Source organism: Lactuca virosa, chromosome 5 (genome assembly GCF_052849685.1).
Source record: "Lactuca virosa cultivar CGN04683 chromosome 5, Lactuca_virosa_CGN04683_v6, whole genome shotgun sequence".
NCBI classification, from domain to species: domain Eukaryota; kingdom Viridiplantae; phylum Streptophyta; class Magnoliopsida; order Asterales; family Asteraceae; genus Lactuca; species Lactuca virosa.
Genome location: NC_136430.1, coordinates 145,697,246 through 145,711,458, shown reverse-complemented (window position 1 = coordinate 145,711,458; position 14,213 = coordinate 145,697,246). Strand labels below are relative to the sequence as shown.

Genomic DNA, 14,213 nt, shown 5'->3' with positions numbered 1-14,213 from the left:
ATTTTCTAGGATTTATTAAATAAACATAATGGAAAAGATCTCGAGATCCTAGAAGCATACTTAGTTTGCATTATACATTCAATCACAAATGCTCGTAATTGGGGCCGTTGATTTTGTGGACTATTATAATAGATTCTGGGTCATCCTCCATCTATAATCTATATATTTATGCACAGACCACACCAATATTCTTAGACATCAAAGAACGTAAACACATTCCAAAATACACAAATGGATACACTAAAAGCTCTTCACTTTGAATTGAAGATTATGAATGCTAAAAACGACCAAGTTACCAACTCTAATGGTTACTTCTTTGTTAGATGCTATCTTTCTGCTGGAAACAACAAAAGGGTTCGTTTAGATAGCCAAGAAGTATCTCCAAACAAAGAATTTTCTATGAGCGAATCATTCTCCTTGGATTGCATCGGGACAAAGCAATCAATGGACATGATCATTCACGGAACAATTGTCTTGGAGCTTCGTTTGAGGAGTTTTACAGCTGCCATGTTTAGAGGGTCTCAGCTAGTTGGAAGAACTGAACTGTCCTGGAGAGATGTTTTTGAGTCGCCAAGCATGCAAATGGAGAGCTGGGTGATCATGAAATCCAAGAAAAAAGACGTGAAAGCACCTTCTGTTCTTATAGCTATGAAGATTGAAACACCTTTTAGTTGTGGAGTAGATTTGATAGAAAGGAAGAGGAAGAACAAGTGGGATGAAAGATGTGGGTGCTCCCATGCTGATTGCAGTCAGAATACATGTCTTGATGGTGAGCTTTTTGCCATAGGAGGTGCTTTGGATGCTTTCTAGAGAGATGTCTTGTTAGGACATTTGTAATTGGAGTTGATGTTTATTTCTTCATTTTTTGCTTCGGCTGCGTGAAAATCACCAGACAAATTTTTGTAGTGAATTAATAACAAATCCCGAAAACATTTGATTTAAACATTTATTGATTGTTTATTTTTTTTGGAAACGGCAAATATTATTAATAAAAATAAAAACCCCCGACTAGTAAGTAACTATCAAGGGGAAAAAGACAAGCAACAGAAACAGAATATGAAAGTTATCAAATACAAAAAGGCGATGATGACCACTCTACCCATGAACAGATACCACTTTTACCCCTACATTTAACCCACATATATAGAATTGATTTGATTTGCTCTACACCATACGAAGGACTAATAAACACCTGATTGAACATCCGATCGTTACGATTTTTCCATAGATTCCAAACTAGACCATAGCAAATGGTATGGAACCTAGCTTTCATTTTAGGGCTCCTCCCCCAATTTGCAGCAAATCTGAGTAGTTCATCAATGCTATTGAATGAATGATTCTGTATACCGCACTAATTGAAGATTTTATCCCTCACACTTTTTCCAAACGGACACCTTACCAAAATATGATTGGCATCTTCTTCTTCGTTTATGCATGCACCACACATAGTAGTTTGAGTCTCGATACCTCTAGCTCTCAGGCCCGACATGGAAGCAATCCTATGTTGAATTGCTCACCATAAGAAGCAGTTAACCTTGACTGCGACTTCCTTGCTCCATTTGATTGTGGGAATATTCTGAGTTATTCCATATTGACCATCAACTTTCCACCTTATATCACATACTTTGAAAGCTCCATCTTTATCCAAGGAGGACTCCCACGTGTCAGCTCCATTAACTAGCTGTACTGAAGATAGATCGTTCCGGAGGTTATTGAGCTCTGAAGTTAGACCTGCTTCGTGAGGACATGACCGCCAATGACCTGCAAAAAAACCTTCAAAAAATTTGTCAGCCACAGTACACTTTTTCCTAGAATCAAGAGCATAGAGAGAAGGATATTTGATTTTTAACGCCGTCGAACCAATCCATTTGTCTATCCAGAATAACGTATTGACACCAGATTTAACCTTTAGATTGAATATGTCATCGAGTGCAACTCCATTTTTTTGTAGGTCCTTTTTTGTCGCCACAATGTTGTTCCATACCCCACTAATCTTTCTATTAGCCATATAATTATGAGGTTTATCATATAGATTATGGATGCTTTTTATGACCCTGCCCCATAGTACGTCTCCATCTACTTTCAAACGCCACCACCACTTAACAATTAGGCTGATGTTGAATGCCCTGATTGACCCCACACCTAACTCACCCTCTGATTTTGGAGTAATGACTTTATCCCATGAGACCCAGTGGATCTTCTTTTTGTGTTATGTTTCCCCCCACAAAAACTTTCTTCGTATTCGTTCCAATGTCTCTGTGACAGCGATGGGTGCCATGAATAAGGAAAAGAAATAAGTGGGTAAATTTCCTAGCACCGAAGTGATCAGTGTCAATCTCCCACCAAATGACAAAGTCTTAGATTTCCAGGAGGACAGTTTGGCTGAAAATTTATCAATAATCGGTTTCCAATTTTTATAAGATTCATATTTGCTCCCACATGTACCACAAGATACGTAAAGGGAAAGGAACCCACTTCACAACCAAGGATGCTGGCCCAATTCAAGGTTTCATTTGCTGATGCACCTATTCCAAATACTCTTGATTTGTGAAAATTTACCTTTAATCCACACGCAGCGTGAAAACACCATAAGATCCGAGCCAAGTTTTTGAGATTAGATCTAGACCACTCAACCACAAACAATGCATTGTCAGCGTAAACCAAATGAGTGAGAATGGGCCCATTATTGGGTAATTGAACACCGTTAAAGATCCCTTTATCTCTAGCCTCCATCAAAGCCGCATTGAGTCCTTCCATTGCTATGATGAAGAGGAATAGGGAAAGAGGATCACCTTGACGAACACCTTTTGAGATCTCGAACTCATCAGTCGGAGAACCATTGATGATAACCGAGGCGCGAGAAGAATGTAAGCATCCACGAATCCAAATCCTCCATTTATTCCCAACACCCATTTATTGGAGAATAGAATCAAGATAAACTCAGTTTATTGAGTCAAATGCTTTTTCAAAGTCCACCTTGAAAAGCAGAATTTTCTTTTTCACTCTCTTAGCCCATGAGTATAACTCATTGATCACTAACGGACCATCAAGAATGTTCCTACCTTCAACATATGCAGACTGGACTTCACCAATGACCTTTTTGAGGCGTGTAGCTAAGATCTTCGAGATAATTTTGTACATACAACCAATAAGGCTGATAGGATGAAAGTCGGATAGAGAGGAAGGGTCTTTTACCTTGGGTACAAGTGATATGAATGACGAATTGCACCCCCTGGCAATGGTTCCAAATTTGTCGAAGTGAAAAACAAAGGTCATCACATCGCACTTCAGAGTATCCCAGTACGTTTTGATAAATTTAAACGTGAATCCATCAAGTTCAGGTGCTTTCTCACCATCACACGCCCATACTGCAGCTTTCACTTCTTCAAGACTAAATGGTGCTTCTAACTTAATTGCATCCATCATGGAGATTGATTTCAGGAACGAGCTAGTGAACTTGGGCCTTGAAACGTGAGTCTCGGTGAATTTATTTTTGAAGAATCGTAGAGCTTCACCCTTGATTTCGGCCACAGAAGTAGTCCATCTGCCATTTACAATCAACCCATTGATCTTGTTCCTTCTACTTTTTCCATTTATATAGCCGTGAAAGAACTTAGTGTTTTCATCTCCCTCCATAGCCCATTTGACTCGAGATTTCTATTTCAGGTCTAGTATCGCTATTTTTTCTAATTCTAGGATTCTTTGAAGTCCTTGACTGCGTGTCGCGAGCTCAGTCTCAGTTAGCTGTCTAGATTCCGCCAACCTTTCGATTTGTGCAACATCATCTTTGATTCGTAGTATTTCTTGATTTTCTATCTTATTTGATTGCTTCTTCAATTTTTTATCTCCCCTTTCAGATACCTGAGTTTGGCAGCCAAATACGAGTCTGGACTACCATACCCTACAAAACTTTCCCACGCCATATGAACTGTATTATCAAATCCAGCCTTCAGAATCCATGAGTTGAATAGTTTAAATGGAGGTGGTCCAAAGTTAGTGTCCTGGGATATCAAGGTTATCGGGCTGTGATCTGACAGTTCACGGGTATGTGCAGTGGCCACAATTGATGGAAAGGCATTAAGAAAGTTTGTACATGCGAGGAACCTGTCTAATTTACTAAGTTTTGCACCTAATCTAGCTATAAATGTGAATTTCTCGCCACCCATGCTAAAGTCTCTAAGCTCCACGTCTAGAATGAATTTGTTGAAGGCGGATGCACTCGCCGGGCAAAATATAGAGTTAAATCTTTCATCTCTTCTCCTACTGCGTTGAAGTCACCAGATAAAACCCAGTTGCCTGGTTTTGATCTTTTAATTGAGTTCAGATTCCTCCATAAGATTTTTTGATCACCAATGTCATGTGGCCCATAAATATTAGCAAGAATCGTATCTCCATTGATGCTAATCCAAGTTCCAACGATAATGATAAACTGATTAGATTTTATTACTTCTTTTTTATGAAAACAATTAATGTTCCATATTGAGACTAGCCCTCCAGATCTCCCGTCTGAGTCAACACCTTCATGATCATAATATTGATCTCCCCAACAAGCAGCTATGTCTAAGTTTTCATGACGAGACAATTGTGTTTCTTGAAGCCATATGAAATTAGATTTGTGGAAATTTCGGAGCTTCCTCACCCAATTTACTTTTACATCCACCCCAATGCCTCTTACATTCAGGGACAAGCAATTCGTTGGATATGTTGTTGCTCACCGGTAACTCCAAGCGTTTCCGCAAGAATTCCATTGCTCGAATCAATTAGGAATCCGATTGCAGCCCCAATCTCTACTGTTTGCTCAATTTCGTTTGAGTGGGAGTCCGATGTACTAGTTTCAGGTATATCCATTGGTTTCAAATTGGTTGAATTCATGTTCAAGTTTAATTCAAGGCTAGTTGATGTGGGATTGTCTAGATTTAACCGTGACCCAAAAGTGGTTTCATCGTTTGTTAGTGTGTGGATTAAATTAAAATGGGACGAATGGATTTGATTTGTGCATAAGCGCACGTTATCCCACTTACGTTTTTTAGGTTTAGGACTACCACCATTTGAATCACGATCAAATGTGCATTCATTTTTTTTTTCCTGCTGAGAAGTAAACGAGAATATATGAGTGCCATTATTTGTTGAGAATGGTCCAAAACACCCAAGGGGGACCAAATTTTCAATTGGCCCAAGGATAGGATTTTTCTTAGGCCCAAAAGATGAATTAGGTTCAATAAAGGAAACGAAGGGAGCTTTAGTTGGCTGTGATGCAGGGGGCTGTGGAATCGGGGATTTCAATCGACTCTAATACTTTGGGAGGGGCGACGACATTAACTGTAGGATCGATAGTTGCGCCCAACGGTTCATCAGCGTGAGTGTCACTTACCGGCACCGGCTTCGTTTTTCCAGAATTGATCTGAGCTTCTGTAGTTTGTTCCGTTGCCATGAACACCTGGGTTTGATCATGTTGGAATTCGCCTTCTTCCGGTTCGTTTTCTTCTCCATCTATCGATGTTTCTGAAATCCCTTCATAATCTTCTTCCTCATCTTCGGATTCCTCTACTTTATCAAAGGGGGCGGGTTTGAATGGTGACCAATCATCCGTGTATTCCACCACACCTACTCTGTATTTCGTGTTACTGACTTCAATTATAACTTCTTCATTAATCCATGTTCATCTTGCTGTTAGTATCCCAACCTTCCCCATGGAATAGTCCCTTCTACTTGAGATTGAATCAAATGGGTTTATAACCTTACCGAACCTGCTTGCAATAAGTGAGAAATTATCTTCATCCCAAAATTCCAAGGGAACCCCAAGAATCTTCAGTCAAGCAATTCTTTCATATCGAACATCATGTTGATCAGCAATCCCCAACCATTTGAACCAATCTTTCCATCGACTTTCATCTTCCAGGATTTCATTTGCACTTTTGGAGCACTTAAATTCAATAGCAATTCTTAAACCCCCTAGATATTTGGTTTCTTTTGATATTATTCCCAGGGCATGGAGTGTACCAATATGGTCAAGACTGTGAGCTTCACCAATTAGAATACATTTTTTTCTTAGCCATCCACTCATACTAGTGTTAGAGTTTAGTGTGATACAGGGGATATAGTTACTCTCTTGCTGATTTTTTTGTCCAGCCACGACCTGAGAAAATGTATTGTTATTTCTAATACCTGATTTGAGAGGAGATATTTCATTCATGTGTGGATTCCTCCAGGTTCTGGAGCTTCGTTGGTGTTGGTTGACCTTTTCCTTTCTCTGATGATTGGATATGTTAACCTCTAGTACCATTTCTTTGCATTTGATACCTTATAATCTTGTCTCCAATACCTTGGCGTCGTCTACCCCCATGAATTTGATGAATGCGTAGTTCTTCTTCCGATAATCTTTCTTCCACCCAAAATACAAATCGACCACGTGATCTTGATCGCATAAACATCATAGGTGAACATCCAGATTGATCAAATTTTAAATACATTGTTTACAATAAAGTATATTTAAAACCGTGGAGACTCAAGAAATAGTTCACACGTCCGTTGACTTAAACACCTGAAATGTTCATTTTTAATATAAGTAATTTGAATACTCAATTTCGTACAAAAATTTCATATAAAATGCGTGCTTAAATAGTTATTTTCATTTTCTTTAAGTTATTTGTTTGCTTAGGTAAAGGCTAACGTCTAACGTCGTTGCTATAGACGACGTCGCTAAAAGTATTCCACCGGCGATCCTCCTACGCCACACGCCATTTGATCCTGACCATACACTGCTACATTAATCCATTGGTTGGGGTTTAATCTGATGGAAGGTAATAGAGGCGACATCAATTGCGACGACATGTCGCCGCTATTGCTTGCGATCCGCGCAAATCTCATCGTGGCCGTTCAATTATTTATGGATCGGACGGTTAATAATAACCACAGAAAGGCGCGTGTTTTTCCCTCCAATATGTCGCTGCTATTGCTTCTACGTCGCCGCTAAAGATGTCGCCGCTAAAGGTAACGCCCCTTTCGTCCCAAACGACCCATTTCTGCGTTTCCTCCTCCCTCTCGCAAAACTCTGGCGACATACTTTTCTGGTGCGATTTTCCGGCTTATTACACCAACAAAAACCACCACTAACCATAGATTGCTTCAGGCCTTCATTTTCCGGTGATTTCCTGCGTTTTCCGGCTATTTTCGGCGTTTTTCGGCGAAATCGAAGTTTCTCCGGCGACAGGTAAGGTGCGTTTTCTCTTCCCTTGTCTGTTTCTCTTGTTTTCTTAACATTATTTAACCCTAATTATGTTATTTTGGTGCTTTTAAGGTAGCTCTTCGTATTTTCTGGTGAATATCACCACCACAACACCACCGCAGCTGCATATTCCGGCTACCACTCGTTTTTTCCGGCGATCCTTCTCATTTTCCAGTGACGGCAGGTTTTTCTTTCTTTTTCTCTTCTTAATGCATTGGTATGTGAAATGTATATATGTTGGTATGTGAAATGTATATGAAATGTATGAATATGTATGTAAAAATGTATATGGAAATGTATACGTGTGAATATGTATGAAAAAATGTATGTGTATGTTTATGTATGAAAAAGTGTATGTGAAAATGTGTGTTTAAGTGTATTACTATGTAAAATGTATGTATATGTGCATATATATGAAAAAAATGTATGTATATGAAATGTAGGTATTTTTATGTGAAGATGTAGGTATTTGTATGTGAAATGTATATATGTATTTCTATATGAAATGTATTTGTATGTATGAAAACATATATGTGAAAATGTGTGTATGAGTGCATTTGTATGTGCGTATATTATATGTTATGATAGAATTGTGAATATTCAATGTATATGTGTGTATAATATATGTAATGATAAGATGTTATAATTGAAAAAAAAAATGATGTTATAATTTACAATGTCTTTTTAAAGTATTATACTATAATAAAAAAAACAAAATAACTAAGATAATATAAATAAAAATAAAAACGAAAAGGTATAATGTCATAATAAGAAAAAAAACAATAATAAGTTGATACTAAAAATCATAATATGAAAAAAAAAATGATATAAATAACAAATGCTATAATTTAGTCATAAAAGAAAAATATAAACAAAAAGGTATAAAGTCATAATAGAAAAATAAAAACAAAACTAAGTTGATATTAAAAATCAAAATATGGAAAAAAGTAAGTTTTTTTAGTTTAAGTATCTTCTTTTTAAAGTATGATACTATCGTTTAAAGTATAATGCTATAATAAAAAATAAAAATAGAAAATTAATACGATAAATCTACTAAGTTATAATTTAATAACTGAATTATTTAAAGTGCAATGCTATAATAAAAAAGTAAGTTTTTTTGGTTTAAGTCTCTTCTTTTTAAATCATCAAAAGCCTAGAACTACCCGCCCGAAATGGATTTAGAAATTAATTTTGGGTTTTCCCCGTTTTGGGACTGCTTTTTGAATACCTTACCTCATTTAGGATGTAAATGTGTATTACATGATTGATTGTTTAAGAAATATTCGGTTGTTATTTTCTCTTTGCTCCTCGAATATAATTTTATATATACTTAGGAGCTAAGGGGGAATGATGCCGAATTTTTCTTAAACGGTCAATCATGTAATACACATTTGCATATGAGGTAAGGTATTCAAAAAGTGGGTTTAGAAGCCTACTCTTGTGAATACTCTCCCATTGTCCGGTTTTCTATTCCATCTGATAGAGTTGTTACTCTATCCTTATAAATATTCAATCCTAATTCTAGTTCTTGTAGAGTAAACACTAAAACCTAACTTATGTTTCAGTTGCAACATGTCTATTGATAAAACATTGACTACTATTGAAATCGTAACTCTACCTTGTTCCAACAAGGACTCGAATCTTTTCTCGAGAGGTCCAAACCACAAGTCGATAACAAAGGTCAAATTAGATGCCCGTGTAACAAATGTAATGTCAATAAATTTATACTACTAGCCATAATGAAATTCCATATACTTCAACATGGTTTTAGTCCACATTATATTAGATGGAAGTATCACGACGAAAATACAACTCACCCGGTTGTCGAAGACATACCGCGTAGTAACGAGATCGGCGATGTTATTGCTGATGTTATGGGGGGTGTGATTGAAAATGATACCAACCGCGATGAAGGGAAACCGGATACCGACGGTATCGGTGTCGATGATGGATTTCAAAAGTTGTTAGAGGAAGTCCATTTAAAATTATATCTTGTATGTTCGTTTTCGTCCCTTGAATTTTTAGCAAAGTTGATGTATATCAAGGTGATCAACAAATGGAATGATAGTTCATTTGATCAGCTTTTTGAGTTGTTGCAAACTACATTTCCTCAAGGAAACAGTGTCCCCCCGTTACATTATTAAGCAAAAAAGACACTTAAAAAGATCGGCTTGGGTTATGAGTCGATACATGTATGTAAAAACGACTACTTTCTTTTCTGGAAAGAACACAAGTTGTTGCAAAAGTGTCCAGTTTCTAATGAGAGTCGGTGGGTTGATGAAAATACAAAGGGTAAGAAGGTGGCTCAAAAGGTGTTACGATAATTTCCCGTGACCCCGAGACTACAACGTTTGTACTGTTCTAGACACACATCTAAAGAAATGATTTGGCACAGTACCGGGCGATCCAAAGATGGTACGATGCTTCATCCCGTTGATGATACTTCATGGAAAGAATTGGATATGAAGTATCCTAACTTCTCGAGGGAACCCCGAAACGTACGCTTAGGGCTTGCTGCTGATGGTTTTAATGCGTTTGGTAACATGTGTAATCCACATAGCACATGGCCCGTCATACTCACCACCTACAATCTTCCACCATGGCTATGCATGAAAGAGTCCTCCTTCATGTTGACCATGTTGACCTTCTAATTCATTGAATTTCATATTATATCTATATAAAAAATTATTTTGACTAGTATTTTTTTATGCAGCGGTGCCTCGGAAACGAAGAGGCATGGCAGTAAATAAAAAAATGCACAAACTATTTGTAGCTAACGGCAACCGGCCACTTAAGATAATATTCGACATAAATATTCACATGACGATTTGGGAGGTATACGAATGTTTCATTCGGGGGGTTGGGAGCTATATGTGGCGGGACATCGGTTTTGATAAGGACACATGGACAGGCGTTTCTGAAGCCGAAAGGGTTGACATGTTCTGGTATCTTTCGTTAAATTATTTATAAAGTTATATATTTAATATTGTTTAATTTTGATTTATTTTTAATTTCTCTATTTTTTTACAGAGATGGTTTGATTTTGGAACGATTACAAATGATCCCATGGCTCCAACTTATTGGGTGTCACTGAACAATCAGATATGTTCGTGGTATAGAGGCCGCAAAAATATTGCAAAAATCATTTGACTGGTTTTGCATGGGATGTGGAGGCAGCAAGGGCTCAAGCCCCTACGGGTATGGATGTGCAGCATTGGAATGCTGCTATTGACCACTTCTTAACAGAAAAGCATCAAAAACGATCCGCTGGAAACAAAGAATGTCGGGAGAAGCAAGTAGTTAAGAATCGTGGAGGGACGTGTAGCTACGGTAGTGCTTGTTTCAAGAAAGTAAGTTACAATAATGCGTATTCAGTTATAACATATTTTTTAATGTTTATTCAAGTATAACGTATTTTGTAATGCTAAACAAAATTTGAATAGACTTGAAGCATTTCATCGTGCGCATGTGAATAAAAAAAGGGAATTTGTTGATCCTTTGCTTGAAGAGCAATGTGAAAGTTATTATTACTTAAAAATGAAGTAGATTGTTGGTTTTCTTGTGTGTGTGTGTGTGTTAGTTTTAACGTATATTAACAATCTTTGTGAAATACAGAATGCCTTAGTTGCTGAGGTTGCTCTATAGATTCATCACATAGCGGACTCTAGTGGTGCAGACACCATTGATTGGATCGCAATATTTGAGAATGTGTTGGGTACACGAAAGGGGTATCTGAGAGGCATTGGGCCTAAACCTTCTTCAGTTGCGGGTACAAGTGCTCCATCCCAATGACAGTCACAGTCACAAGCACTGCAACCAACAAAAGTGCTTGTTAATTCTTAAAGAATTTGGTAGTTTTTTTTATATTGTTAAGAAGTTGATGTATTTGTAGTAATTTTTGGTAGCTCGGTAGTTTGTTAAATTGTTAAAAACTTAATTGATTTGGTCGTTTAATAGTTTGTTAAATTGTAAACGACTTAATTCATTTGGTGCTTTGACGGTTTGATAGTTTGTTAAATTGTTAATGACGTAATGTGCTTGTGACTTAATTGTAGGATGTTAATGTGAATGCTTTTCTTCAAAACCCGTCATTTGTGACGGCCATTGGAGACATTATCCGCTCGTTTAAAACCAAGTCAACAACGAGGAAAACAACGATGGGGAAAACGAAGACACATAGTATTTCTTGTTTTATGTTATGGATGATGTTATTTTGGATTTATTAGATAGTTTATGGATGATATATTAGATGTTTATTTGGGATTTATTAGATAGTTTACGTAATATGGTATATTTGATGTTTTATGTAATGTGGTATGTATTTATTTATGTATTTTTATCAACTCTGCATTTTATAATATATATAAACTAATATCATAAAAAATATGTTTTTTCTCCCAAAAAAAAAAACTATTAGCAGCGACACCTTTAGGGACGACGTGGACCAATTGCGACGACCCATAACTCTGGGAAGTTTTAGCGGAAAACTTCGGCCGGTGGCCGGAATGTCAATAGAGACGACATTAATAGCGACGACAAACGAGTATTAGAGACGACGTTATTTGCGACGACAAAAGAGTATTAGCTACGAGGTAATAACGACGACCCTTTAGAGACGACTTGTCGTCGCGAAAGGTATTAGCGACGACAAGGGGCATCAATTGCGGCGATTTTTGTCGCCGCTAAAGGTTACGTTTTTTGTTGTGTTATGTAAAAGTCGAAACAACAACAAATGACAAAATTTATGTTATGAAAATCAAAACTAACTAAAAAAAACCTAACAATAACTTTAGAAAATGTTATATCTACTACTTTTAAGCTTCTATCACTGACACTAGAAGGAAAAAGGCAATTAGCGGCGACAAAAGTCATCGCTAAAGGGTCTCGTTGTCACCGGTAATGGTAGTAGCGGAGACACGTCGCCGATAATAAGTCGCCGCTACTGCTTCGTCGCTATTGATCAAATTGTCGCCGCTAAAGATAATTGTCCCCGTTAATGAGTATGTCGCCGCTAATGACATAGTCTCCGGTAATGAGTATGTCGCCGATAATAGTGTCGCCGGTAATAACAGTTTTCATTTTTTAATTTTTTTATTCAACGATTTTCGCTGCCGGTAATAGTGTCGCCGGTAATAGTGTTGCCGATAATTACATAACAACATTCGATTAAATATCAAAAATAATAGTGTCGCCGGTAATTACAAAACAAACATCCGATTAAATATCAAAAGTAATAGTGTCACCGGTAATAATGTCGCCGGTAATTACAGATCTGATTAAATATCAAAAGTAATAGTGTCACCGAAAATAATGTCGCCGGTAATTACAGAAAACAACCAAAAGTTTTACAATCTAACAAGTAGCAAAGCGTGACAACAAGTGTAATATGCAAATAAAACTCCTCCCTACATACCATCATCTTCGTTCCCATCGTTTCCTCGATTAATCTGTGATTGAAAAAACGAATAAAGCTCATCCCTACATGTCGGGTCGTTGAGTATTGCACGAAGATTTTCCAACTACATAATGAATAACAACATATGTAAACTTATACGTTATCAGCATCCATACCCTCTGGAGGGTTGGCTAATGCTCTCGGGATATCATCATACCCTCCGACTATCAAAAAATATTCTTTTGCGTCAGCTTTCCGTTCTCAATAACCTTTTAACAAAGTTGCTTGAAAACTCTCTGTCAACATATTAGATTTTACATCCTGGTACATCTTATCCAAATCAAACTTTGTCCACAAAAAAATAACTTAACAAAGTAAAAATGTAACACCCCGACTCTCAAGTATTAGTTTTACAGCTTTATTATTTTCATATTGAAAGGTCTACTCGACGAGTTGGATGCCCTGACTTCTCGAGTAGGAACGTTTTGGCCACGTGTTTAAGTGACCAACTCGACGAGTCGGAGGACACGACTCGACGAGTTGGAGCTGAAGGATGAAACCCTAATTTCCGGGGTTTTTCACCCTATTTAAGGATCACTTGCCCCCTTAGCCTCCCTTACAGCCCCCTTGTGAGTCCAGAAACCCTAAATCACTACTTACACTTCATTTTGGTGTGATATTAAGCATGGAAGGTAGATTGTGGTGGGAAGAGCTTGAAGTGCAAGAAGTTGGAGCAAAGAGAGGTTGTGGATCCGAGTTCTACTTCATGTCAGCATCACCTTGAAGGTAACAAGTTGTTACCTTGGTTCTCCATTAGATAGATCTCTTGTTTCATAGGTTTAGAACCCTTTTTAGGGTATTGTGGTGGTATTCTGGATTTGGGGCAAGATCTGAGGTTGCAACTTTAGATCTGGACCCCTTTGGCCCCTTATTGTCATAAAGTCTCAACCTTTGTCAAGCTATGGCCCTTCCATTGTCTTAAGCATCTTCTTTAGCTTGGTTTGACTCTTGAGACTTTGCATGCACATAAAGTTTGTAACTTTACATGATAACTAGGCCCTAGGAGGCTAGATCTACCATTTGGAGCTTTGGAATGGCTCAAAACCACCTGGACAAGAAATGGATTTTATGAACTCGACGAGTCGGATAGGGGACTCGACGAGTTAGGAAGGGTTTTCCCGTTGTTTGGTTTCTTCATTGACTCGGCGAGTCAGCAGAGGACTCGAAGATTCAGTTAAGATTTCCCCGACTTCTGGACACGTTAAGACTCGGCGATTTGGTCGGAAACTCGGCGAGTCAGTAAGGGTTTTATAACCTTTTGAACTCTTAAGGAACTCGACGAGTTGCTAGCTGCACTCGACGAGTTGGGTCAACATGTATTGTTGACTTCGACCGTTGACTTTGACTTGGACCAAGGGTTGACCAGTTTGACCTCTGGGGGTATTTTGGTAATTTGGGAATTTATGGAAGTAAGTTATCGGTGGATGTAGGTGTTGGATTTGGAGCTGCATTTTGTTGAGTTGACTTTATTGATTCGAGCTACTTGAGAGGTGAGTTCTCCTCACTATATCAACAAGGTCTAAGGCGCCAATG

At 37.8% G+C, this 14,213-nt stretch overlaps 1 protein-coding gene across 1 annotated transcript; it reads left to right on the top strand.

Moving 5' to 3' along the window:
* The first annotated feature begins 231 nt into the window (after positions 1 to 231).
* LOC145111839 (uncharacterized) lies at positions 232 to 810 on the top strand. The gene has a single exon (XM_079048081.1). It carries the CDS (start codon positions 232 to 234, stop codon positions 808 to 810), a length of 579 nt encoding a protein of 192 aa, XP_078904207.1.
* The last annotated feature ends 13,403 nt before the right edge of the window (positions 811 to 14,213 follow it).

What these genes read in the sequence shown, in the direction of transcription:
- LOC145111839 (XM_079048081.1), top strand. Translation starts at nt 232, where the DNA reads ATGGATACACTAAAAGCTCTTCACTTTGAATTGAAGATTATGAATGCT.